The sequence below is a fragment of the Rhamphochromis longiceps genome, linkage group LG15 (genome assembly GCF_057381845.1).
Source record: "Rhamphochromis longiceps isolate RC_006_pf linkage group LG15, R_longiceps_female_GT1.1, whole genome shotgun sequence".
In the NCBI taxonomy this organism is placed as follows: Eukaryota; Metazoa; Chordata; class Actinopteri; order Cichliformes; family Cichlidae; genus Rhamphochromis; species Rhamphochromis longiceps.
In genome coordinates this window covers 11467085-11494059 of record NC_140571.1, presented here as the reverse complement: position 1 = coordinate 11494059, position 26975 = coordinate 11467085, and the positions used below count along the sequence as shown (strand labels likewise).

General features: G+C 40.1%; 1 protein-coding gene across 4 annotated transcripts in view; it reads left to right on the top strand.

The window, feature by feature from the left end:
- Positions 1–26975, top strand: part of sash1a (SAM and SH3 domain containing 1a) — a 174480-nt gene that overhangs the window by 108035 nt on the left and 39470 nt on the right. For 3 of the 4 annotated variants that reach the window (XM_085383033.1, XM_085383034.1, XM_085383035.1), the window contains exon 2: positions 23298–23426. In XM_085383033.1, coding sequence (XP_085239159.1) covers positions 23298–23426 — 129 coding nt within the window. Of the gene's footprint in view, positions 1–13463; positions 14127–23297; positions 23427–26975 lie in introns of those variants that run through there. The other variant, XM_085383036.1, reaches the window with a different exon arrangement.

The following is a 26975-nucleotide window of genomic DNA, read 5'->3' as shown; positions in this document are numbered from 1 at the left end:
AGCGCGTGCTCACAGGGAGTCATAAGATTGTTGGAGTTTTCTCTGTTTTCCTTGTATTATTATTAACCTATTATGTAGGTTCTTTACCTTACAATATAAAGCGCCTTAAGGCAACTGTTGTTGTGATTTGGCCCTGTATAAATAAAATTGAATTGAACTGAACATGTGAAAATAATAGACACTTGAATGCCAGAGCCCAAGCTTTCTCAGGAGGACATGGAATATATTGATGTTATTCAGTTCTCAGTGGTTTATTCTCATGGCTAATTGTATGGCTCAACGTAACTTGACCTAGAAATTCTAAAGCATTATCAGTGCTTTGCCCCAGGGGGAGCTGTTGCTCCAGCTGTGTGTTGTCCTACCTTGGTCCTTCCTACCCCCTGGACCCATGAAACATCCTCTTTTAACCTCCCCGTTTTGTTCTATCCACTTCTCAATCAATGTTTTCTATTTACGTTCCTATTTAAATCGTTTGCTCTCATCATGGTTTACCAAAAACGTCCCTATTTTCAAGTCACGGACAAAGGCAAACTTTTCCCCACCTTTCTCTTTGCCATTACATCATAGCCCAAACCGAGGCCACAGCTGTAAACATGTTTCCACCACATGTCCATGGGTTTCTAATGCCAGTCATTTGCGTGCATAAACAGACTGAATCAGACGTCTAGCTGAGGTTATGACTGAGCTAAACGTTGGAGAAAATCGAAGCAGACTTTGTTCCAGCTCCAGTTAAAGTAAAGTGCAGTGTTGGGCACTTCTGATTTTATCCTTGGAGATCTTTTCCTTCTTTTCCTGTTTCTGTGAGTAAATCTGTTCCTTTAGATATTTAACACCCATATAGTGTAAGTACCATGCATGCTTAAATTGTTTGTCTCAGTAACTAAAGTAAATGTTTTGTCACCAGGTACATATGTATGCTGTTATATTATTTGGTGGCCTCTTAATTTGGTAATTAGTGGAAAAACCTTGCATTTCATTATGCTTATATTTTGTATCATAATAAATTATAGTATTTATAGGTTGTTTGCTGTGCTATACATTCTACCCCATATTTACTGAATTTCAAACACAACATATCAAACTTTAATGCTAAATAAAATAAGTATATGCTCATTTTAAATTTGATGCCACACATTTTAAGGTTAGAAAAGGTTTACGTTTCTGTGTGTGTGTGTTTTATCGCCCAGTCTTTTATGAAACCAACTGTGTAATTACAATTTTAAACTAGTTGAAATAATAATATCTGTACAATAGTGCGTAAACAGGAGAGGGACCATCCAGCTTGTTCAGCATCTGTGTTGACATGGAGGTGCATTCACACACATGGCATTGGTGACTTGCCCATCTGTGAAGGCACCATTAATGCAGTAGGATGTATGCAGGTTTTGGGGCATCACATACTGCCATTCAAGCGAAATATATTTTACAGACTGAAACACACAGCAATTAAGTCCAAAATAAGAGGTTGTTTTGTTACCTAAAATGTTAAGTTATGCTCTTTTTTGTTTGTTTTTTTCAGACAACACATAGATGTATATGTGTAAATGTGATGCCATAAAGCGATATAATTGTCAGAGGACGGTGGTAGGAATCACATGCAACTAAGAAGGAAATCAAAGGAGTTAAATTAGCTGTGGTCAAGGCTCTTGATGTCAGTAGGAGTGCTTAATGTGCTCTGACCAATCCACATGCACTACATGTTTTCAGACCACAGTTGAATCTAGAGAGCAGGGTGAGGTATACAAGAGCCAGTCGGCAATTTACTCTGTGGTACCTGGAGAACAGAGATACCTCAACATGGCTCATTTATTTCTAATTATAGTGACATGTGAATTACCTGAATGAAGTTGGAGTTTATTTATCTGTGGTCACAAGACAAAATGAGCCAGATGACAAATTAAAGGAAAAAAACAACATAAGTTTCTAAGCCATCATTTTTACTTTTCTTTTTTTCTTTTGCTCACGTCAGGTCTGTGCTTTATAGACCATGTGTGCTTATGTTTTGGGGGTTTTTTTTTTCCTTTGAGATCATCTGGATCAGATCATCTTGCAGCTGTCCTTCAATATATTCCAGGCTTTGACACGAAGAGGAAAAATTGTGTGTATAAGGAAAGCAAGGGAGAGAAAATAATTAAAACTGAGGTGTCACTGTTTGAGCATATGTGCTCACATGTGTGTGCCTTTGGATTGGGATTTGGTAATGATATTTCATGTCATTTGCCTCTTGGTGTGTCCATTTTTATATCGAACTACTTCTAGGTTTATACAACTGATCAAAAACAGAGTGGTATGAAGTTTTGTTTTGGTATGGTATGGTTGGTATGTTTTGTTTTGTTTAAATGTTCTAGAAACTGACAACACGGTGCAAGAAACAAAATTCTGTATAATCAAAGAGTGGTCTCGGCTAAATGCCAGGTAAGCGCCACAGGGTATGGATCTCTTTTTAGCCAGCATGGGCTCAGAACCAAACCCTGCGGCACAAAATGTCTTTGCCAACTCAGGCCTCCTGTGAGCGCATATATGTGTGTTTGGATGTCCCCCGGGGGATCTCATCCCTCTGACCATCAGTGCCTTGCCACATTCTTTATCTTGCTTCTACATATTTTGAAACCTACTAGATCGACCAGGGTTTCTTTTTTCTTCTCCCCCCCCCCCCCCCCCCCCCCCCCTTTCCGCAAATATGGGCCAAGTTTTGATCATGGCACCTTTACAGGAAACATTTTTTGGTGATAATAAAAATAATGAAAATATTATTAATAACAAAATCACTTAAAAACTAATAACTGTCCCATTTTTGGATTGCCTGTTTCTTTTTATAGCATCTTTTACTTATCAGTAAGGAAACCTACTATCTATTCAAAAGCAGCAACTATTATTAGAAACATGTCTTTACTCGAGGCAAATTAATCTGTAGCCAAACCTCTACTTTAACCGACATGAACTTTATCTCCATGGGGTTCTTAACCTTTATCCTGCTTCTGGTCCCGCTGAGTTGTGTTGGCTTCAGAGAAGATTCACTCTTCCAGAAGGGAGAGTGGGCAAAGGAGCAGGCCTTTTACTGGTGCATTGGCTGGCCTCTAACCCAGACAGGAAGGACAACCATTTAAGCCACAAAGCTAATGACCACCGACTGTTTCGTTTGTGTCATTTATTACCGTGGATGTGGGGTTTTTGTTCTTGCTGTTTGTGTTTGTAAGTTGGCAGGTTGCACGCTGATTAGATCTGCAGGGACTTGGATAACGGAGAGTGACGAAGGAATCGAGTCAGATTTAGAAAGGTGTGTTTAATTAGGTCTGAGTGACCGTCTGGGCCAGAGATTTCAGACAGGACTCCCCACCAGCCCATAATGAGGTCTCGTCAGGTCGAAACGAGCATCAACACAGGTTTGTCAAACATCGGGCCATCACTATGGTAACCTAAGTCACTTTACCATCTCAGAGGTTTTGTTTCAATGAGGCAGCTACAGAACAAAAATGTGGTTTAAAAACATTCAGGCAGCAAAGGTGACAGTTGTGTTTTTCAATTATTGGTTGTAGTGATTTATGGAATAATTATGGTTATAGATGGCAGAAGGGAAAGGGGATTTTGAAAAGAACTAATTCCTGCCATGCATCTCTATGCGCTATACACAAAGATGAGAAGGTGGCTCGGATGTTGGCATGTTTGTTGGCAAGGTGAAAATATAGAGGTGAAATTGAGATTTGTCAATTTTTCCTAAAGATTTTTGTAGACACCCCGTTTTTAATTGGGAGTATTTGGCAATGGATTTCAAAAAGGTACTAAAGGTATCGGTATGTTTCTATAACAAAAACTTATTTATGATATCAGCACTTGTATAGAGGCATCCTTAATGTTACATCCAGTGAAGTCCATTCATATACTTTGGTAATGGTTAAAAACACACACATCGCTTTACAGTTTTGAAACTAAAGGCTTTACTGAACAGAAGCAGATTACTGAGAACAGGAAAACTGTGTCTGTGAGCATTGAAAGTACTTGCTTGACAGCAAAATCCACAAGTTTGACCAGTGCTTTGTACATCACCATGTGAACCCCTTTAAGTCATTGGGAAAATATACATGTTTTGTTTTGTGTTTTTTGTGGCTCAATGCTGCCACTGGGTTCATATTTTGTCGGTGTAAGCAGGATCCTCTGGGCCGAAATAGGGGGAAATTCCTGTGAAAGTGGAGGGCTGCAGTGGTTGAGCTGAGTTTGCATTATGTTTGTGTGTTGTGTGGTTGAGTTTTGAGTAGACAGCCAGACAGACAGAGACGGATTGAAACTGCTACATGTTACTCTTAGACAAAGAGAAGTCTTTTTTTCTCTTTTTTTTTTTTTTTTTTTTTTTTTTTTTTTAAAACAGTTGGTATAGTGATTATCCTGCTTGACAATCAACTATGCTGCTTCGTAAGAAAATGGAATTATGTTGCTCAAATTGTGATTTATTAAATTAAACATCAAAGTGTATCTACACAAAAATCCACTTTAAATTCTGATGTTCATGTCAGCCGTTAAGTCTCTTTATTTGAGATACTGGTTGCTTGAAACACATACATGTGCAAGCATAAACCTCGATGTCCCACCAGGATGCATAAGGAAATATAAATGGACAGTGGATAGACAAACGACAAGTAGGACTCAGAAAATGTTGGAAAGGAAATGTGAAAGCGCTGTGGTGAAGTATAGACTGCTAACCGAACTAGCCGCTGGTGTCAGTGGGGATGTCTTATGTAATGTGCTCTAACCAATCCACATACTGTACATGCTGTCAGACCACAGTTAAATGTGGAAAGCAAAGTGAGGTGTACAGAATTACACATTTACTCTGAAGAACAGAGGCCACGGTTTATAACTTTTCACACTAGTAGATTATTAGTTTATGGTCACTTAACGAAACATCGAAATTAATGGAAAAACATCTACCAAGTCACTTTGAGGTGTTGAGCCACAATGCGACAACGGCTTCAGTGGTCGTGGAACCGACTCTCCAAATTTCGGAAACTCTTACTGGAGGGATTAACTCCATTCTTTCAAAACATATCCCCTCATTGGGTGTTTTGATTATGGTAGCAGAGAGCACCGTCCAAATCTCCAGAAGGTGTTCAGTATCCATGGAGACCAGGGGGACTGCAAAAAGCCACAGCATCTGATTCACATCACTTTCATTTGACAAAACTATTCACTTACTAGTTAAGCTCTATGAATGTGGACATTGTCATCTTGGTAGAGAAGCTTTCCTTCAATCCTTTCGTTTAAGGGGACAAATGGATCCAAACCATACCAGCAAAGCCCTGCTTAACTTAACAGAGCCAATGGACTGTGGGCTTTGAAGCTTAAGGTTTTTAATTTGTGCCCATCTGTAATTTAATCTATTATTAAACAGTAGTTTTGTTCTCCTTTTCTCAGATTTCATGTCTATCTTATTAGCAAGAAAAATCTAAAAATGTATTTCTATGTAGTTTATTGATTAGAGGCCTCACCAGAGAATTTGTGATTTAATACTGAGAAATAAATGTGGTAATAAAGTGTTTATAGTTGAATTATTCAGTTTGAAAATTGAAAACATAAGAAAATGAATCAGATTGTGAGCAAAGCAGCAGAGGTTTTAAATCCCATTATCTCTGTTTAAATAGAGGTTTTGTCACACAAGCGAGGGAACAAAAAAAATTATTTTATTTTTTTCCATTTTTGACTCCTGAAATTAAATATTAGTTTTGGGAAAATATTCAACTGTGGTACTGGTCGAGTGCATACCAATATCTTTACCAGTAAGACTTTAACAGCAGAGAGCATTAGGGCACATGTTTGTGTTGAAAAGCACTCTGCGCTGAGGTTTTGATATCCATCCACCAGTGCGAGTCAGCATGTATTTCAACATGGCTGTTTATTTTCCTTTAATGTGCAAATGGACAAATATGTGTGACAGATCGTGTGCTGCGGGTTGTGTGCGTGTGAGATATATGATGGCTGCGTGAATGCTGACAGTAATTACAGAAGGGTGTACCACAGCAGCCTGGAGCTGGCTGACTAACAAGTTATTATAACATCTACATAACCAAATGTCAGCCATCTCTGTTTGCTGCTTGCAAAGTGATATAAATCTAGAGGGATAGTGAAGGAAGCTGTAAATGCTTGTGATGCATAGCTAACTGAAAAGATGATAAATCTGGGCTTGAGGTATTTTAGATTTGATTTGCAGATTGCGTGCTGCTTCTTATTTTGACAGTTAGTGCGCTGTGTGTGTGTGTGTGTGTGTGTGTGTGTGTGTGTGTGTGTGTGTGTGTGTGTGTGTGTGTGTGTGTGTGTGTGTGTGTGTGCGCGCGCGCCAGGGATAATGTGGCATCTCTAGAACAGGAACTCTTCTCCGCGCCATACACATAAAAGCGCCGTCTCTCTGTGCTCCTGCAGGACCTGAATGTTCTGTCTTCTAGTTTCCACTAACAGGCCTTTTTCACATCAGCTGCTTTGCCATGAAATACTCACTAAATGCAAGAATTACCAGTCACATTAATGAAGGCTCACATCTAAATGGACCTGAACCTTCATTTGTAACTCCCATCTCCCCTAATTCATGTCAGAGTGGTTGCTGTGAAAAAGGTCCATGAAATGGGCTCTCTAAATAATACACACCTAGTTTTTACAGCCCAGATTTTAAAGAAGTATCTATTTCACTGCAGGCAGTGCTCAGTAATTGAATGTTGGACCAATATTTGTTCTTCCTGTGGTGTTTAAATTCTCACTAACATCAGATGCAACAACAGGTGAGAGTACTTGGGCAGAGAAACACAGCAGAGACAGACCCATGAAATCTTTATTGAGCCCCACTGGCTACTGTCTTGTTAGCATTTGGATTTGTATAGTAAAGGAAAAGCTATGTTATCGTTTCCCCTCTCTGGTTGCGTAAGCTTCAGTGTGCATGCATGTCTCTGCTCCTCAGTGTGTATTTGAGTCCCATAAACCTGAAGCCAGTACTATAAAACTGATTTTTGGATAAAACTGCAGGGGATAATTATGCAGCGTGTTCACAGCACACATGGTCATTAATAACATTGGGGGCCAAGCCTATTTTTACTGTATCTAGCTTTGAGGCTAACATATGGCAGCCTGGCTGATTTGACATAAAAATATGTGCAAGAGCATTTAACAGTCCAGTGTCTTGCATGGAGGAGAGGGCGAGGAGGGCATGCGCACTGTGGCTTGTAAATATATAAGGCAACAGCAGGGGGACCCACTATGTCCCATATTCACTCTCGCATAAAGGCACGTGGAAGAATATGAAGAGGGTGAAAGTTGTTTTTTTAAGTTTTAATAAATCTAACAAATGTGAGGAATTCAATTTCAAAAAATCATGTTAAAGTATTTATATTTAATGAAACGTCCTTTTTATTTTGCCTCAATTCATTATACACATTATAGACGTTAAAGTAGTTGCCCACCAGATAACAGTTAACAAGCATCCATGTAGACAGTGAATGACACCCTGTGGCTGTACTCGTATCAGTCTAGTATAATTTATTATAAAACTGCACTGATGAAAATATTTGCTGAAAATGTTTATTCTAAAGTTATTTAATTTTAATCATTTGTGTACATGTATATATTTGCATAGTGATACGTCAGCACAAGTATAATTTATTTTGTGGGACTTTGTGTTCAGTTCTGGATTTCTCCCATTCTCTAAAACTAGCCTGTCGCAGTGCATCTAGTGCAGACCCCCAGTACACAGAGTGAGATGACTCACTGGACATTAGCAGTCACCCTGGCAGTGCCACCCTGACACCGACGCAGCTGCCGGCCGAGCTTCATGACCTCCATCTCTAGCGAGACCAGCCCGTCGCCTCCACCTGCACCCGTGGACTCAAACAAGCTAGCTTACTTTTTTCCCAGCACTCCTGCGGACACCATTTTGACACAGATGCAGCACACTCTTCTTCCATGGCCTTTAGTCTTTCCCACATACATACATCCAAATGATCACTAAGCTCACGCACGCTAAACACCGGCTGCTCTGTGCTGCTCGTACCTTTTGGAATTTGCTCACATCAAAAACAACATCTGTCCTTTCAGTCGGGCCTGATTAAAACGCGCTGGAATCTCAGTCACACACGCACAATGGCGTAACTTAATCAGCTACCACATGGCCACAGAGGCTTGCACTGCATGGAGAATGTGGGAATCCAGGGCTTAGCGGAAATATGCTTTGTTTTTATATTACACAAAGCACAATAAAGGGGCCTGCAATTGCAAGTGCATTACTGAAAGCATGGATGAAGACTTGCGAATGCTACTCGCATATGCATGTGGCCATCGGTGATATTATTTATCGTGTAGACATTTTCAGTGGTATGCATGCTTAAGTGGCGGGAGTCTTACAACTTAATTCCCTTAAATGAAACATGAGGAGGGGGCAAAATGAGCACCAAGAGCGATTCCAAAGAAAATGCTTTGTCTTTTTTTCCTTTTTTATCAACAGTGTTAGAAGGTCATGTTGTAACACTGAGAACTTCCTGCTTCATTCCAGACTTTTTCTTCTTTCCACATCTCAGTGACACAAACTTTCTCCTTTTCCCTGAATTCCTGCATCTCATTAAAGCACATAATATTATCCAGTAGGATCTGTGTGTACAGAGTTGGCATTTTTTTGACAGCACTATCCAGACTGTTTTTACTGACATACCAGACACTGTATGAGTCTTCTGAGAAGTTTTTCTTTTTTTTTTCCCAGTGTGCTCAATGCTATGCACAGCTGGTTATCACATGCGCCTCATACCCCAGGCAGACCATCTCCTTTTTTTTTTTCTATATCTGTTTGTTGTTGTTCTCAGTATTCTCCCTGTTGCCCATGCATATCACTCGGTGTGCTTATTTCACACACTCTCAGCTGTCATCCTCTTTCTTTCTGCTTTCTGCCTCACTCTAGCCCAGAGGTAATTCCTGTGTTGATATTTGAAGCTAACATTTTCTCAGCTTTCAAAAGGCTCCAGTGTTATGGTTGACCGCCCTATGAAAAGTAATACCTAGAACACATAAATAGCAAGTGGCAGGCGATCATTATTACTCCCTCAAAGCATTGTTTTCAGACCAGAGTGTTGATTTAATTTAATGAGTTAGCTTAGCTGAGGGAGGGGACCAAGGAAACAGTAATTAGTTGTCATGCTAATTGGGTCTGTGTGGGAGTTATCGCTTGTCTGCATGATAACTCTCACGTGCATGTGAAGCACACTGGGGCTGGCCTGCCTCTCTGTTCATCTCACGCACACATTTTTTTTTTTTGTACATTGAAATGCACATAAGCATGCATGTATATGCACACACACACACACACACACACCGATAAATAGGAAAGGCAAACGTTCACATTCTGAACAGCTCACAGAAAATGCCAAGGGACTGTCAGGCCTTTGACCCATCAACTAAGAAGAATTAATGATGCGAAAATCTTGATCCCAATTATTTATCAAGAGAAAGCAGCCTGAGAGCTAAGGGATAAGGGTTCAAGACTTTGGATCAAATTAGCTTTGAGTGTAAACTTAAATACGTTAACTTGAACAAAGGAGGAAAATATAGCAGTGCAGGGTGAGAAGAGGTGATGATGAGTCATGTCATGCTCGTATAACAGGACTGGATGTCATCCTGTCGGCTCCACTAATTGCTTTATGAAGAGCTGATTTTTATGCGTTCCAGCCTGTTTTAGAAGGGCAAAACTAACAAAATGTCACCAGACTTTTACTGATTTATACCTTTAATTCTGAAAAGATGAATGCTGTAAACTGAGTAATCATATTCTTTTTGATCTAACAGAATATACATGTAATTATTATTTTGTCATCTGTGGCATCACTCAAGTATGGTGGCCTTAATGTCTTTCCACCATATTTATGAACATCTGTCCCCACCCTGCCAGTGGGGTTTGTGACTCCCTGTGGAGCTATTTTTAAAGCCCCGAGGTCTAGTGACCTCCAGGAAGGGTCACACTCGCTATCAGCGGAGGTCCAGCCCTGCTTTGCTTTAACATGATATGCATTCTTTTTTTGTCTATCTTCATTCCTTCCTTAGAGCTGCCGTCTCCATCCCTTATTCCTCTCTTCATCACTCCACTGAGGAATCCTAACAACTCGGTGTTGAAAGTGAAAAAGCGATGACCTATCTTAACCTCGACTTTTCAGCAGTTCTGTACTTATTACAGTTACGTACTTTCAGCCGAGTCGCAATGATTCCTCTCATCTCCTGTGAGTTTGTTTAGACATGCTGTCTGTTTTTCACCATGGCGAATGAGAACTTTTGTATATGAGTCTCTCAATTCATGCCTGTATTGATAGCTGCAGGACACGTGATTCTCTTTCCAGAAAGTGGAACTTTTTTAGCAGTATTGGTCCCATTCTCATCACAATGTCTAGTTCTAAGCCCTAATCATGCTTTAATTGAAGGTAATTTGGGGCAGTTTATAGAGTACAAAGCACGAATAAGGGTATTTCTTATTTGGAAAGTAAACATTTTAGGCAGTGTTTTAGTTGTCAGACTATTAGCCCTGACCAGCTTCTGCTAATAAGCAAACAATCAGCAAATAATCTCACACACATGAAGAACTGAGTTTCAGGATTCCTAATGTAAATTAAATCCTAGTGACGGTGCAATTTTCTAACTGTGCCACAATTCACCAGGATCAGAAAATAATATTAAAATGAGGTTTAATAAGATATTAAAATGATTATTACTGAGAATTAAAACATGGGAAAAGATGAAAGACGGGGAAGATGTCGACATAAGTACAGCAATTGACACCGATCAATCACAGTCAAGCCCCAAGGCTTTCAAGAGGTCTGTTCAAAATATGCTATCTGAGCAATTTATGTTCATGACATCACCCTTTTCCTGACGGAGCCATCTATATATTTTGAGAACCATCAAATACATTCTTCCATTCCTCTCAACAGATTTCCACCGTGAATTGCTTGCAGGTGTATCCTCTGCACGTTCATATGTTACACATTTTATCCTCATTTCTGACCAAATGTTCACTCTGAATCTTTTCCAAAGAGCCTGTCGAGAGAGAAAAGACTGTTAACATGTGCAATTAGCATCTGCGAAGTAAGTTTTATTTCCTCTTGTCTGGCAACATGACACCTTGAATAGTGGTTAGTGTGAAAAGAGTAAAACTCGGCAGCTACACACAGAGACAACACACCAGCAGTGTTTGATAAGTCAACAGATGCCCTCCTCTCATTAATAGTTTGACCCCTCTGTTTGCAGCAACTCCAGGTGGGGGTCACACTTTCTTGTCTTTGAGTAAAGGGAGTTCCAGCATGTGTTTGTACATACTGAGCGATATGTGCGCTTGTGTGTCTGTGTGTTTAAGGGCATGACTCCAAAGAGCTCAATCCAACTGAAAATAATAGGGAAATCAGGGTGGTGCTCTGAAATCACACCTACAAATCAAACATAGTTAGCATTCTGTAGCAACAAAGGAGAGCTGATGGGCAGAGCAATGACGCAATGCCATTATAAACACTAGTAGTCCTGCCACTTGCTGCTGCTGCTGCCACCCCAAGGTTACAAATACGAGTCAGTAGTGCAGAGCCCCGCACTTTCAGCATGTCATCCAACAAAGCTGCTCTTGTTTGAACGTGTGTTCTGTGTGTTTAGACTGTAAGCAGGACACTGTTGAGCAGCTGCCACTCATCCAAAGCCATTGCTCACCGACACAAATTTAAAACCGCGATATTGTATATAAAGGAATTAACAGTCCCAGAAGAGAAGCAAAATCAAATTCTTTTTTTTAGCTACACAAACAGTGCTGTGTTGTGGAGTCCAACATTTTAGTCTAGACTGAAATCATTTCACAGATTACTTTTTAATCTTGTGTAACAGACCTTTAGTCTTAATCCTGTGGACTTGAATGGACTCTACTTATATATCACTTTTCTACTCAGTTTGAGCACCAAAAGTGCTTTCTTATCACAAGCCTCTTTCACCCTTTCACACAAACATTCATACAGTTACTTTTTTCCATGCCTAAGCTCTTTGCCGAACATTCACACACCAACTCTGATGGATACATCACGGACAACTTGTGGTTTAGTATCTAGTCCAAGGATATTTCAACATGCAGGCTATCTGAGCCAGGAATTGAACTGCCAACCTTCCAGTTGGTAGATGACCTGCTTATCAACATCTTGACATCCTCTTTTTTTTGTATCTGCTGCTTTTAATCACTTTCAAGGACCACAGTCTCAACTGTTTTTTGATAATGATATGATGATTAAAAGAAGACACTGCAGTTTGGGGAAGGCCTTACTGATATGAAATAAACAGCTTATAAACAAAGTAAAATCTGGGAGCCTTTTGCATAATTGACAGCAGTTCTCGAAGCAAAACTGCAGCTTTATGGATTATTGTGTAACTGTTTTCATGTTTGCGCAAAAGATTGTGGGGTTGACAAATTTTCTGTCTGCTATCTCATCTTTGGTTATGCTGCTTTTGAATAAATTTGTCCTGGTGTGGCAGAGTTATGTGGTAAACAGCAGCTAAGGCAGCATTTTATGCTGACTTGAAACTACAGGGATTGGAGCTTAGTGTGAACTGAAAATTTCAATTTTACTCTTAATTTCCGTTATTTCTGGCAGCTGTAGCTGCTCATAGAAAATATGCTCTTGACAACAACAGGGAGAGCCAGAGTGTTTCAGGACTTCATTACAAAAGAGAAGCCTGCCTGCTGGTAGAGCATAACAAACAGCTGATCAGACAGGGTAGCTGTGCAATTTCATGCTTATGCATAAAGTATCTCTCTCCCACTTTTATTCAAATAGCATCTGCGGCACAAAAAAAGAAAAAAAAATCACATAGCTGTTGGACTATATGTAAATCAAGTTAGAATCTTATGGTTCAATAAAAGTCTAGTGTTTCGGTGTCATTGTCCAGCGTTTTGTACAGATTTACGAGGGCATAGGGCACCACATGCATGAACCTCTTAAAAACATTTTTTTCCCATAGGCTTTTTTGTTTTTCTAACAATTGTGTGGAGAATGTGCTTTGTTCACGTTCCCTATTCACTAGGCTGCAGAGATGTATTGGTGGAAGGCATGTCAGCATGTGATTAAAGCGATTTCTCTGACCGAATCCCTTAAATGAACTCAGTTTTAGCAAAACTCTAAAGTCTAGATTCAAATATATTCACAGAAAGCAATAGACAGATAAAAATGATTATTAACTGGGCATTGCAAAGTTGTCAGTGACTAGCAGATGATTGAAATTTGAGGGGAGGGTTAAACAAAGTCTGTTTTTAAGGTTACAGTGAAGTTGGTTACTCAATCAAATGCAACAGACTCATTTGGAGGGAAAAATGTATCGATCATGTGAATAATTGGTCACTAGTGTGCGCTAATTCCGGGACATTGTACTCCTGATGCTGGGAGGGGTGTGTAGGGGGAAGGAAAGTGAGGGAGTGAGAGGAGCAGGGGTGAAGAGAGGGGGAGGCGCCTTGTTTGGAGGCTTTGCTGTGTGTTCCGGGCGTTCTCTCACTCGAATTTTTAATGGAAATACGATTGAGTGTGCTCTCTGTTGCAGTGTTGAAAGTTTTGTGACACTTACTGGGGGATTTTGTGAACTTTTCGGAAACTTTTGCCCCATTTCGACGACTTCTTCTTCCTCAGTTGTGGGGTTTGGTTTATACCCTGGGGCACCGGATCCGTGCATTGCAGACTGTGGAGCAGGGGACACCGCGCTTGAGAGTTTTCAGACGAATGACCGGGTGTGGGTTTACATAATTCAAGGCCGACTTTCTTTACCTTTGGTCTCTCTCTCGGAGTTTTGCTAAACATGTCGGGACGCAGTTTGCGCACTAAACTTCAAATCGTGCCAAGCAATGCTGGAGCATTTCACCAGTGCGTCAAGGGCAACTGTCTGTGAAACAGCCTTGGCACCGATATCTTGTTTACTGCTGGGGATTAAGGTTCCTGCCTGTGGGCTTGGAAGCAAGCTACAAAATACTGGTGTGACTCTGAACAAAGTTTTCTAACATTATGGAAGGTGATCAGGGGACCGGTGCGCCTTCCGATGAGCCTCAGGCAGATAGCGCTGCTGCTTCCGACAGTTTCTCCCAACTGTGGTCGGACGTTATGGGGATGCTGGTAAGTTTGGGGGGGAGGGGTGACGTGATAATTGGTTGACATCACAGACTCCCAACTAACTGAAATTGTTTCCTTTAACACTTGTATTGCGAAATGAGTGTTTGTTTCGCCGAATTATAGGCGTATGCAAATTACGCATCAGCTCTCTCCAACAGGCCCATGTTCCAAATCCATCGGTGCTCTGCGTGTAGCCTTGTATTCTACTGGAGTTGGCTCTAGGCTGCCAATGATGAGCTCATACAGCCAAGTCAGTCCGAGATCAAAGCAAACAGGAGTTGATTGTGTGTGGTGTGTTATGCACCGAAAAGTTACCCTTTATGGGTTATATAGTTTTGAGATTCCTGTTGTCTTTGTAAACTGCTGTTATCTCATTCAAGTGAAGTTTAGTGTATGTTACAGGTTTATGCTTTGAAATCGTTATCACTTCAGAGTTGTTCTGTGTTGAGGAAACCAAATTCCTGAAGCAATGTTTTGTGTGGCTTTCAATGCATTCTTTATTTTACTGCCTACATGGGATGTAATAGATCTGTTATCTATTGACACTGGAGTCCCTTTGGTCTGATACTGAGGATGTGTGTATGGTGTACAGAACTGTGTGTATATGGGGAAGGAGAATGCTGACACTAGACCTGGCTCCCAGCCACGCAATTTATCTAGATTTATTGCCTCTGGAGGCATATGTCTGATAGGCTGCTCTCTTTTGTTGGTTTTTTCACCTTGAATGGAATCACGCATACAGGGAAAAGCAACAAGTTTTGCTAAAGTGCATTGCATACACTCCAATGTTTTACCATCATTTTGAAGTCTTCCCCCCCCCCCAGATTGCTTCAAACACGATAACAGTGAAAATAAAATCCTATCCTTGGAAAGTTTTTTTTTTTTGTTTTGTTTTTTTGACAACATTGTTGTTTTTGTTTTGTTTTTTTACCTTGAATTCCAAGTAGTTGGCCATCTAATGAAGAAACAGCCTGAAGGACACTGAAAAAGAACAACAAAGAAACAACCCAATGTCACTGACCTCAGCTTTGTTGCTGTTTTTTCCCATATTAGTTTGTCGTTTTAGATCATCTTATTTTCCTATTTTGCTGTGCAAGAAATTTCAGAAATGTGAACGAATGTAGATTGGCCTCCTCCAGCTTCTGAAAACTAGTGTCTTTAGCAGAATCGGCAAGCCCATAACTGATTTAACGACCGTGATGAAAGAAAAGAACGAACATAACATAACATCTGGCGCGTAGGGCTATGAGATATTACTTTGTTTGTTCTGCAAACTTAAACAGAAATGTCCCTTCATTCCAGGCCAGTATTTCTTTGCTTTTGTTTAATTTGCTTACATGATTCAGTTTCTGCTCGTTTAGAATGCTGCACTTAACTACAGTGTTTCTTTACGTATTGGAAAACATTTCTAAATTGTTAACATTTAACTAAATCATTTCACGGGGAACCTTGAGCTTAACACTTTGCTCACGCTCATATCTCTAAACACATCGTGAGATTCTGAACACAATGAACACCGCGCTCTCCTTCAGCAAAATGGATGCTATATATAACCAACCCACTATGGATTTCAATGCCTTTTGTTTTGCTTGAGAGCTTGCCCTTTGAATTGGGATTTGGTCTTAGCTTGTTGACCCAACTTAGCTCACTGTTGCACATGTGCCTGATCTTTGGTCTTTGCACGTGGAAACAGGCCTAAATACCTCTTTAGAGATAGTTTTCTATCATGATAAAGATCTGGTCAGACTTCTTACTGTTCTCCATCTTCCACAGATTACCGTATGTTTCAGCACACATACCAAACTTGGAAAGTACTCTTAAACTTTAAGCAACCGTTCAGATAAACACCAAAATGCTCCACAGCAAAGTGTTTGTCCTTTGAAAATAGGTTTTCATAATGCTTTAACTGTAAATCAAATGCTGTTTCAATCTGCTTTATATTTTCCCGTCTCTGAGGTTAACCATCCACAGTGACGTGTGGTGCAATGTGTTTAATAAGAATACCTTAGAAAGCCATTCATTTATGTGCGGTTTAAGCTCAGTAAATAGCTCTTGAAGTAATTAAAACTCAAAGGCAGTTTAGGACAGTGTGGCGTAGGAGCTGTGAATTGTTTTAAGTGGTTGGATTTACACATGTCTGAAAAGGGAATTTGCTTCTGCTTGGCCCGCCCCACGTCTGGAGATATGGGGGTGTCCCTCAGAACAGAACTTCACTAGCTTTTAAATTAATCTGAGTTTAAACACAAATGTGCTTTATGAATTTGTACGGAGGCGGTCTAGATTTCAGTTCCTTTTCATTGGATCCCATTTGGGAAATATCCTGTGGGATTTGACTTTAACTGGAATAACTGCTGCTTCACTGCTGCTTATGTAGAGGAGAGACAGAACAGAGATTTCAGATATGCAGTGGCCTAAGGCAAGCTTTCAATTGTACCCCCTCACCGTATAGGAAGGTATGCTCACTAACCTGGACAGCTGACAGTCACTCCCTCTTTCCTTCTCTCCAGAAATTTCTCCTCTGTTTTTTGCTTGAAAGGCCATCTGAATCCACAGCCGTGGTAATATTTTATTTGCCTGCAGGGAGTCCTTGTTGTCTTTTGAAAGGAGTTTTGTGGTGTTTTACACAGTGTGGGTGGTAGTTTGTCCATTTGGAAAACTGATTATGTAGGAGACAGTGCTCCATCTTTAAACCTAAGAATGTGATTCTGCTCTTGAGACGTGATTATTGATTGTGTCTGGGAAATATATGGCTAGATGATGTGACCCCTAGGTGCTTCCTCCCACATAGCATTTTATACATAGTGGCAGCATGTCCTTCAGTTGTCTGCTTTCACTTAAAGCATGGTTAGCTGGGCCAGTTTGTCTTTGCCAACAGTGTTCTCAACACAGTCTATAATAGCTGGATTTAGTCTATTGGTGCCAAGTCCAACTCTGGTCACTTCTCCTTTGCTACCCCTCCCTGACCAGACTCATTATTGAGGTCACTCGGAGATCTGGCAGGTTTCCTCTGCTGCGATGGCAGAGTACTGTTCTGCTCAAGCCACGGATATCCTGAGGAAGCTCTCTAAAAGACTGAGTTGTGGCCCCTGGCCTTACCCTCCTTAACAGTCTTCCTCTACTGGCCTGAAGGCCAACTTTTAGTCAGATGTCTCCTGGTTTGGGGATTTGTTTCGTGCTCACCTGCAGCACTTTTAACATTTGTAAGAATTGCAGCCGGCTGATGCAACACCCAGTGATGTTTTTATCAAATAGTTTTTTGTCAAATGTATATTTTGTGTTATACTGTTAACAGATGGCATGTTCTCTTTCATGTTATTTGTTACCAATAGAATGGTATTAATCCAGAGAAGCAGGGCGGGATTAGTTTATGGAGGCGTTTGAGGAACTAAGTAGATTGATGGATGTAGTAACAACTGGCTAATTTATCTTATGATGTTTGGACTATTGGAGAGGTGATGTATTGTTAGTGTTGGTGACTCAAGAGATTCACTTATAAAAACATTAGTACAGTGCACCACAATGCAACCCAGCTGGCAGCAGTTTCAGTCTGCCAGTCCTGTCCTGAGTTTGCTTAGCAAGTGAAAGTGATCACGCTGCTAACCTTCTAGCATTACATCAGACGGCTCTTTTGTCATCCATTGTCATTGTTCTCGAACACACAAAATGGGTAGACACAAGGGCGTGATTGTAACAATGGTTAATACCATCTACACTTCTATTCAGCCCATGTAAAACTAAACACCGGTATGATAAATGGAGGAATTTGACGTTAAAGGTTGAAACAGAACAAAAATATTTGATTTTTTTTTACGTATTATATACTGGCTTTTCTTCAGCTAATAAACAAGCAAGCTTTTGTTTAGATATTCTGTAACATGATGTGAAGAAGATAAACTGAGTGAAGCTCCAGCCTTAGCAGATATTCTTCTCATGTCACCGATATACCAAGAAAGCGCTTTTGAGCAGATGTTCCCAAGGTTGCAAGTTATCAGTGCCTTGCATGCTAGTTGTGTGAATTACCTTCATTGGGTGCCTTTCACATAGTTTTGACTTTTCCCTCTTAAAGAAACTGTCACTTCAACAGTGCACTGCCTCTTTTGAAAGGACTGATCAGCCCTTTATGTATTCTGTTATATGAAACGCTCAAGCAAAAGTGTTAAATCCTGGGGAATTTCCTCTCCAGATTTATATCATATTTAATTTAAAATACTATATTTAATATGTGCTTGATGTTGGTTACTTGAGTATAAAGCGCTTACTTGGTTTCATTTTCATAATGTAACAGTGGGGGTGCATGTCAATATATATATTTTGTAATTATATTACTTTATTTTTTGGCAATAAATTCATGATTTAAAAAAAAGAGCCTGAAATTGAAGCTGCTGAAGTTTAGCGCACAGGCATGCCTCATGATTAAAGTGATGCTTCTCCAAATTGACTTTCTGAATGTCTGTAGAGGAACCCTGTGTCAGTAAGAATGCAAGGAATTCCATGGCCAATTGACCCGAGGCTACTAAACCTTCATGCTGTTTCCCTTCTCTGTGCAACCTTTGCATACAAAGCATATGCATGTATATCTTTACTTTTTAATATCTAAAATAAAGCAGATTATACGTGATTTGTGTAGAAATACATATTGACTTCATTTTTATTTCTGCCATAGATGTAAATCATCTCTTTTGAAGCAATTGTAAAGGAACTTTAGGTACCGCAAATCATTCAGCATTAATAAGCGCTGTTAATTTCTATTTTGATGGTGGCGCAACATGTCAGCCATTAATTTGCAGTGGTCTTCACACAAACGAGTGATTTGTTAATTTTGTTTTTTTTAAACAAAACGGAAATTTTTCATCTTGAAATTAGAAGTACCCATCGTAATGGAATGATGAGCTTTTGTGACACTTGCACACTCTTTACTAGGGCTGAACGATATATCGCATTTGCGATAATATCGCGACATGATCAAGTGCAATTTTCTAACCGCAAAGGCTGCGATTATACTCTGGACATGTCCAAATTCATGGGCTGCATCCTCCTGAGGCCGCATTTGTAGACCGATTACGTCACAGCGACGCGCCGAAGGCTGTCCAAATTACTACCATATCCCAGAATTCATAGCGCGGCCCAGCCAAACTCCAGTTTCCAGCAATGGCGGCCGCTACTAAGTTTTAAAATTACTCATACTAATCTTTCTGGGTCACAAAATAAACTTTTAACATATTTTCAGGCGAGAAAGTAGTTGTGTAAACATCAAATATCTGCTCGGTTTATCAAGATATCCCATATTTGCAAAAGTGCTTCGACGTTTTCAGAGGCGTCTGCTACCCACCAGCTCGACAGCTAGCCGGGAGCTCGAGGGTTACTGATGCGGCCGAGAACGGCACAACTCCCGGCACATCATTTTCAGATCACCGCGGAGTTTCGCTGCTCGGGTTAAACGTAATATATAAGTCACTTAGACAACCTAAAAATGTTATTGTTGGGCTTTTTTCAGTGTTTTGTTTGTTCGTGAGTAAATCGGTTTGGCTGAGATTAAAGTTATTAGATTAGATAAAATAAAACTTTATTAATCCCCCGGGTGGGTTCCTCCTTGGTTTTCACACAGCTGACTAAACGTCAAACAGAAAACTTATTAAACAGAAGTATGAGACAGTCGAGAATTTACACCAGTGTCTGGTTATATTTTAGATAGCAAGAAGCAGACGGCCGATTTTATTAAACTCCACCGAGACAGCGGTGACGCTAATCAGAACTAGCCTTCTGATTAGCTAATCAGAAGGCTAGACCGTCCAATTTCACGCCTTTAAATTTTAAAGGCGTGTTTGTGTGTGTGTTTATACAATTGCTATTATGTTTGCACTTTATGTGTAATGTTACTGACTGCAGAGATCAGTAAGATGTGTGTATTTTTTATTTATTAGTTTTATTTATTTAATATTATTTTTTAATTGAATGACTGTCTAGTAGTTCACAGATGTCGAAAAACTGAGTGTGGTAAAGCCACTGATTTTGTTTATGTATATTTCTGCAATCTGCACATTGTACTGACTTTCATTTTAATGTTTACACCAGGGTTCCTTGTCAGCACTTTATGCTCAGATGTTTGTAAGCTAAAAATAAACTATTGTGTATGTTCAAATATACTGTTGTGATTGAAGAAGTTAAATAAAAATGTCAGTCATCAATTCATGCATCACCTCATGTCAGCATAACAGAGGTCTGTCTTCCAGGAAAGAACAGTTTAAAATTAATGTAATATAGTATTGGCCATACTATATGATGTATTGCTTGTCTTTGTTTAATAATACAGAAGACAAAGACCTTAAAAAATAATCTCATATCGCATCGCAATCGCAATATTGGGGCAAAAAATTGCAATTAGATTATTTTCCATAATCGTTCAGCCCTACTCTTTACTCTGATTTCATACAAGCGACCTCACCCATTCTTGCTTGGGTGGAGTTTTTGGTACGACTATTGTTGCTATTGTTCAAGTTTAAATGGGGAGTTGGCCTCCTTCACATCGAGGGTGGAGTAGCTGTTACATCACGTACATCGGCACACAGTCATGAAACTAGATGTGTTTATAGTTCTATATGTGCGCATGTAAAGCGGCTTCAGAGTAAGCGTTTTACAGTAAGGATCTTTTGAGACTTATTGCCAACAGAGCCTGTTTTGTTTTAGGTTACATAATGACTTATGCGTTAGAGTCTCTTACCAAATGAAGGATCTCTGTTATCAGATTACAGCGGTTTTATTCTCTTCTCACCAAACAGCTGCCCTGGTTTGTAATCCACAGACTATCCCTTTTCCAGCATCAATGCCTACCCTCCTGCCAAATTTCCAAACAATACTACCACATTTTCACTTCCACTTTGACAGATTTACTCTAAAATGTGGACAAAGCACTTGTTCGTGCGATGACATGACCAGCCATTATGAGAAAACAGCTGGTTTACCTTTTCTTAAGGCTGTGATTCACCCAAAAGCATCTGGAGTCATTATACAACAGAACATGTGAATGTGTCACTGTACAAAGTGACGGTGGAAGTGAAGGCTCGAGGTTCAGCTGTGTCGAGCGCCTATGAGGTAATCCCACTGGTGAATCAGAGGAATCTCAGTCATCTCTGCACACACACGGGGCTTGGGGGGGGGGGGGGCTGTTTTAGCAGTCTATCTGAAAACATCAAAATATATGCAGCTTTACCTGTCCACAGCTGAGAGATAGTACTGCAAGTGGAGACAAAAGACTTGAAAACGTAAATAATTCTTCTGCAAAAAGAAAAAAGAAAAATCCATCACTGTTTAAAAATAAATTGGAGTCGTCGTCTAAAAAAATGATTTGTGCAACTTTAAAACGGGCATTAGTCTTTCTATCTGGATGTTGCAAATATATGTGCACAGTCTTGATGTCTGATTGTAACATTTTGGCATTCTCTAATGAGTGTGCGCTTTCAGTCAATGTGAGGAATGAAGGCGAAAACATGTGTCTGCTTGGGGAGTGTTTCCACTGGGATCCTCAGTCAGCTCAAACCACATGTCTGGCCAAAACAGGATTTCTCAAGAAAAAATGCTGGGAGGACAGATCACAGCAAGCCAAAGTGTGCATTTGAGACAAAGCAATTGTGTGTTTTTTGTTGTTTTATTTTCAGTAATGTGCTCATCTTACAATTAATAAATCATAACTCTGTCTCACCGAGCTGTGTTTGTGATTGGCTTAACTCAGTTTGTTTTGGTCTGATGCTTTTGAAATCCCCAGCATGCAATGTGTGCGCATACTAATGTGTGTTCTCCCCGACTAGACACCTAGGTCTGAAGAAGACCTGTGTGTGTATGCACGGGTGTGCGTGTGACACCTTACTCACAGTGATCCATTCATTTGTGGCCTGGCACCCAGATAGGGAGTCCAGTTGAGAAAGACAGAGACTGAGGGAGACTGTTTGGACCCTGCACAGTGACTCAATGCTAGCTGTCTGCCTGGCACAGATTAGATCAACACTGATGAATATTCAACTGTGGGCCATCGCTGCCAGAATGGCCTAGATTTTAACCAAGGCAAGACGCAGGAGATGAGCTTCTCTCCCACAAAAGTTATACAAAAGTTGCTTTATGTCCTGCAAAGAAATATCAATGACTTAATTCAAGAAAGTAATTAATATTTAAGTGCTTTTTTTCTTCCTTTTTTTTTAAGCCTTGAGAAAATAATTAAGATATTCTAAATCTGAAAGGTGGGCCGACATAAACACAAGTCACCCTAATTAACTTCATAGATTGCTTTATAACCGGCCCCTTTATGTTGACAGTTTATGTTCAGCTACGCATTTCAATAAAACCTGAATTTAAAATGTGCTCGACTACCTCATAGTGTTATCTTCTTTTTGGTAAGCTCTTTAATGTTTGGAGCAGAACTTCCTCCATTATTCCTAAACAGATCTTCCTCACAAAGGCAGGAACTGTGCTAATGTAAACTGAAGCTTGCCGGAAAAAGTGTGTTTGGGTTGGAGCTTGGTGAATGTCTGAGGAGGTAAAGGGCATCTTGAAATAAAGACAAAAACCCAGGAACAAACCAAGGCCTGCCAGTGACACTGAATGGAACCTGATAAGAATGAATAAATGGGCCTAAAGCCCTTTTACCGGGGGTATTTTTAGGGTTTTTTTTGTTTGTGTGGCGTAGTTTGCCGCAGCGTGGTCTCAGTTTGAACGGTAGTTGACATTTTGAAATTAGTGGCATCGCTAAGAAGAATGCATATAAAGAATAATATTGTTTCTACTTATCCAAGAAAATATTTAGTTTATCCAAAACTGCGTAGGAGTGAGAGGGAATGTCTGTGTTAGGCATACAAAAATGCATCCTAGTTAACTTCTATTTGCCACTAATTGTAAGTGTATGTTACATTGGTTATACAAAGTTTTGAGGGGATGTGAATGTCACGCAGTGTGCTAACTCGTTTAGGCTTTTTCCTTTCCCTGCAGTACTGGTGGAATATTGTGAAGTGCAGTTATATGAAAGCGTGTAAAGGAAAGACCAAGTGCAGAAAGTAAATCGAAACAAAGCAGTTGAGTGTTCATAATTCATGCAAAGAGTTTTTCCAGTGGGAGCATTGTCAGCGAAATTATCAGTGGTTTTAGTGGTTTTAGTATTCTGGCTAAAACTATGCCTCTTCTTCTCCTCAGGATGGTTCTCTGGGCAACATAGATGACCTTGCACAGGAATACTCTGAGTACTACAATACCTGCTTTAGTGACGTCAACGACCGCATGGAGGAGCTACGCAAACGACGAGTCTCCCAGGAACTCGACATGGTAAATACACACTCACCCATGTAATTACCTCGCCTAATGAAATCATGTGAACGGCTATTCATGCACAGCATTTTCTTTGCCTCGCTTCTGAACTTGCATGCTTGATTTTTTTTTTTTTACGCTCTTTACTAACTGCCAGACAAAGAATAGCAGAGACTGAACAAACAAGATGAATTTGTGTTAATGTCCAAGTCTTTCCCCGAGGCCAGTGTGCCTGAACACCACTACAAGTCTTTTTCAGAGAGATGTAGGATACCAAGACACTTCTTTGGTTGCCAAGTTGCAAGTAAATCTATGATGGAATGCTGCTGGTGCTGCTGCAGAGGGCCTAGCTTTGTGCAGCATGCAACCCAATGGGTCCACATGCTTGCAAGAGCAAGTATAAGATGAATTCAGTAAGTCCCTGTAAATAGAACTTGGGCAAATAAATTCTCAAACACACACAAAAACAAATGGTCAATTCTGTTTTTCTGCTAAGCTAGCTGCCGCTCTCCACCACATTTGCTAGAAAGTCAGACATAGTAGTGTTATTGCCTGATAAAACAGCGATTCAGTTCTCCATCCACAGACTTTGCACACATTGTTGTCACGTTGGACTTTCTTATTTTAGACCTTGTGCCGATTGTCTCCCCATTTTTCCGCATGTTTTTCTGTCATCACGTTTCCAGTTTAATAGGCGGCCCCTCTTGCTCCAAGGCGACCATGTGGCTCAGCTTGCATTGAAAGGCACAGCTGATTTATTGTGCTGTGCATTTAATGATTTCAGACATCCAGTTGTCACCGCTTTCATGATAGACTGTAAATGCATTTTGCATCTTATTATAGATTAAGTGCTGTCTCTTTGGCTGCAGACTTTGATCTGTGCTTACCTTTCGGGCATTTTTTTTTGTTAGTTTTGAAGGGAAGCTCTCCTTCTGAGTTCTTAAAACAGGGGAAAAGGAAGCTGTGAAGGCTCAGGGGAGGGGTTGGGGGTTGTGCTGAGTGGGACCTGAGCCTGAAGCCCAGTGCAGGAGGAGGCTAACGACATGAATAGTGGAAGAATGAGAAGGAAGGAGGATGAGGGGAATGAAGAGGAGGAGTGGAGTATGTGAGAGCCTGCAGCTGTCCTGCCACTCTGCAGAGTTTGGCAGCAAAATATAGAAGAAAAGAAGAAAAATACATGGAGGAGGGGATATAGGTCAGACAACACCTTATCAAGAGCTCTCAAATGTGCAGTATCAACCCACACTATATGGATTTAACCTTGCCTTGCGTTTGAGTGCAGGCCTTTTTCTAAAATTAGTTTTGGGTGCTGTTCAAGTCCAGAACAGTCTTTTCTTTACCAACCCTTCTAGGATGCAATGGATTAAGACAAACTTTTCTTCTCTTAGACAATATTGTTAAGAGGCATTGTGAAAGTAATACACAAGGCGTGTACTGAGACAGAGCACAGGACACTAAATGAACTGAGAATGAGCTTAGACAGAGCGACGGACACCCAGTCAGAAAGAGAGTAACAAAATGACTGTTACAGCTTTTGAAGTGTGTCCAGAAGTCAGTGGCTGCAAGCCAGCGTCATGCAGTCGTCACCCCTGGGACCAGTGCCAGATGGTTAGGCAAGGTCATAAGAGCCACATTAATAGAGACAGATTTTATTAGTGGAGGTGGATGGTAAAGCAGACAGGACTCCATAAGGCTCACCTCTCTTTAGCCATTGTCTTAATTTTCATGCGTTTCATAATGTCAGATTTATAGATCAGTTATTGATTTAAATTATTATTATTTTTACTAGTACTTAACTTGTTTCTTCAGATCTCTCCTACTATATGCTTTTCAGTTCAGATCTGATCTATGTAGTAGAGATTTTAGGGTAAAAGTCACCTAAGCTTTGACCTTTCTTGGTTTGCAATGCTGTACTAGAGAAGGCTGAAGTTTAGATAAATGTGGTATCGGAGAAGACGCCATGAAAGCTGTCTGGTTGCCAGTAAATCTGTGATGGAAGTCCTCATACTCCAGGTTAAATATAACTTGAGGAAAACACTGACTGGATATTTGCTACTGGAAAATTCCCATGCGAAAGCCCCACTGTCTAAAGTGTTGCTGTGGTCAACATTATAACACCAAAAAGTAAGAAGAAGGCCTTTTTAAGTTTCTGTTCTCCAAAGCATTCTCAACTTGACTCTTGGTACGGCGAGTTTGCTCATGATGGGAACCATTCAGCTTCTCTTTCGGGGTTTTGGGGGCTTTTTGGTTTTTTTGGGCTCTTTTCCTTAAAGTAACGAGAAATGTAACATTTGGATTTTTTTTTTCCACTTGCACAATATTATTAGCCTGCTCTTGCATTGTGCCCCTTTTAACATAGTGATGGCTGTCTGTGTTGTTGCAAAGCAAGGGGCTCTCTCTATTAAGAGTTGATGACGGAAGCTCTCGCTTAGATGGCTATCGATGCACCTCCTTTCTGCGTGGCTTCCTCTCAGTTGTTTCTGTGACTCTGTAGTTTTATGAGTTAGTGGGATACAAAGGGTTAAATAAACATCCTCTTTGGGAATGTGGATATGGATTAGCACGACGGCCTCGCAGTTTCCCAGCACTCTTATACATTAACGTTCGGATGCTGCGTGAGGATTTTTATTATTGGAGTGACAGGAAATGCTGGAAAAGAGCAATATATTCAGCAGTTTTAATAAAGTGTGTTGTCTCTAATAACGGGTCAGTAAAAGGTCAGGTCAGAAGGATAAATTATTATTATTTTTTTTTTGCCTGGGATTCAGTTACATTTTAGTCTTCAGTGTTCTAATTCTTAGCTAAATAAAAAAGAATTTAGTTATATTTTAGAATAAAGTAGATGCATTTGACCGTCCTAATGTATCTTACATCTGTAACCATAAACATGATTTGTTTTTCAGTGTCCCTTTTCAAAATAGGTGCTTCACAGTAGTTTATTTTTACGATAATTTTTAAAAAGTGAGTTTTAAATTTCAGCATAGCAACGAAAATTTGCTTGGCCCAATGTTGAAAACAGTGATGTCGGTGGCTATGGTAGAGGTTACCTCAAATAAAAAACAAAACAATGATTGGCAGCCCACAGATTCCAGGAAATGATCCCAATTTTGGTTAGTAACACAATTCAATCACTGGTTTGCAGATCTGTTTTAGATGTGGACGGATTCTTAAAAGGCACCAAGGCAGAAGTTTGTAAAGGTTTTAACCAGTGGCTTTGAAGTAGCATAAATTATCATTGCATATTATCATTGCTAACAACTGCAATATATGACATTCTTTGGTTTCTGAAGCGGATGATGATCATTTTAAATACTGCTCCATAGAAGTCATCTGAAGTTGAAGTAAATACATTTAGTTAACTTTTGTCTTTTTCTTCTTGTTTCTTCAACATCAAGGCAGTTGGAAAAGTTATTCAAGCTATCTCCATGAGCAGCCACAAAGTCACGCTACAGTTATGTCAGTGCAAGTTTAGTTTAATTCAAAGGGAAGAAAAAAAAGTGCCGAAACGCAGACATAAAACACCAGAGGAGGGATCCCTTAAACATGCAGGGACTGGTTGTTGGATGA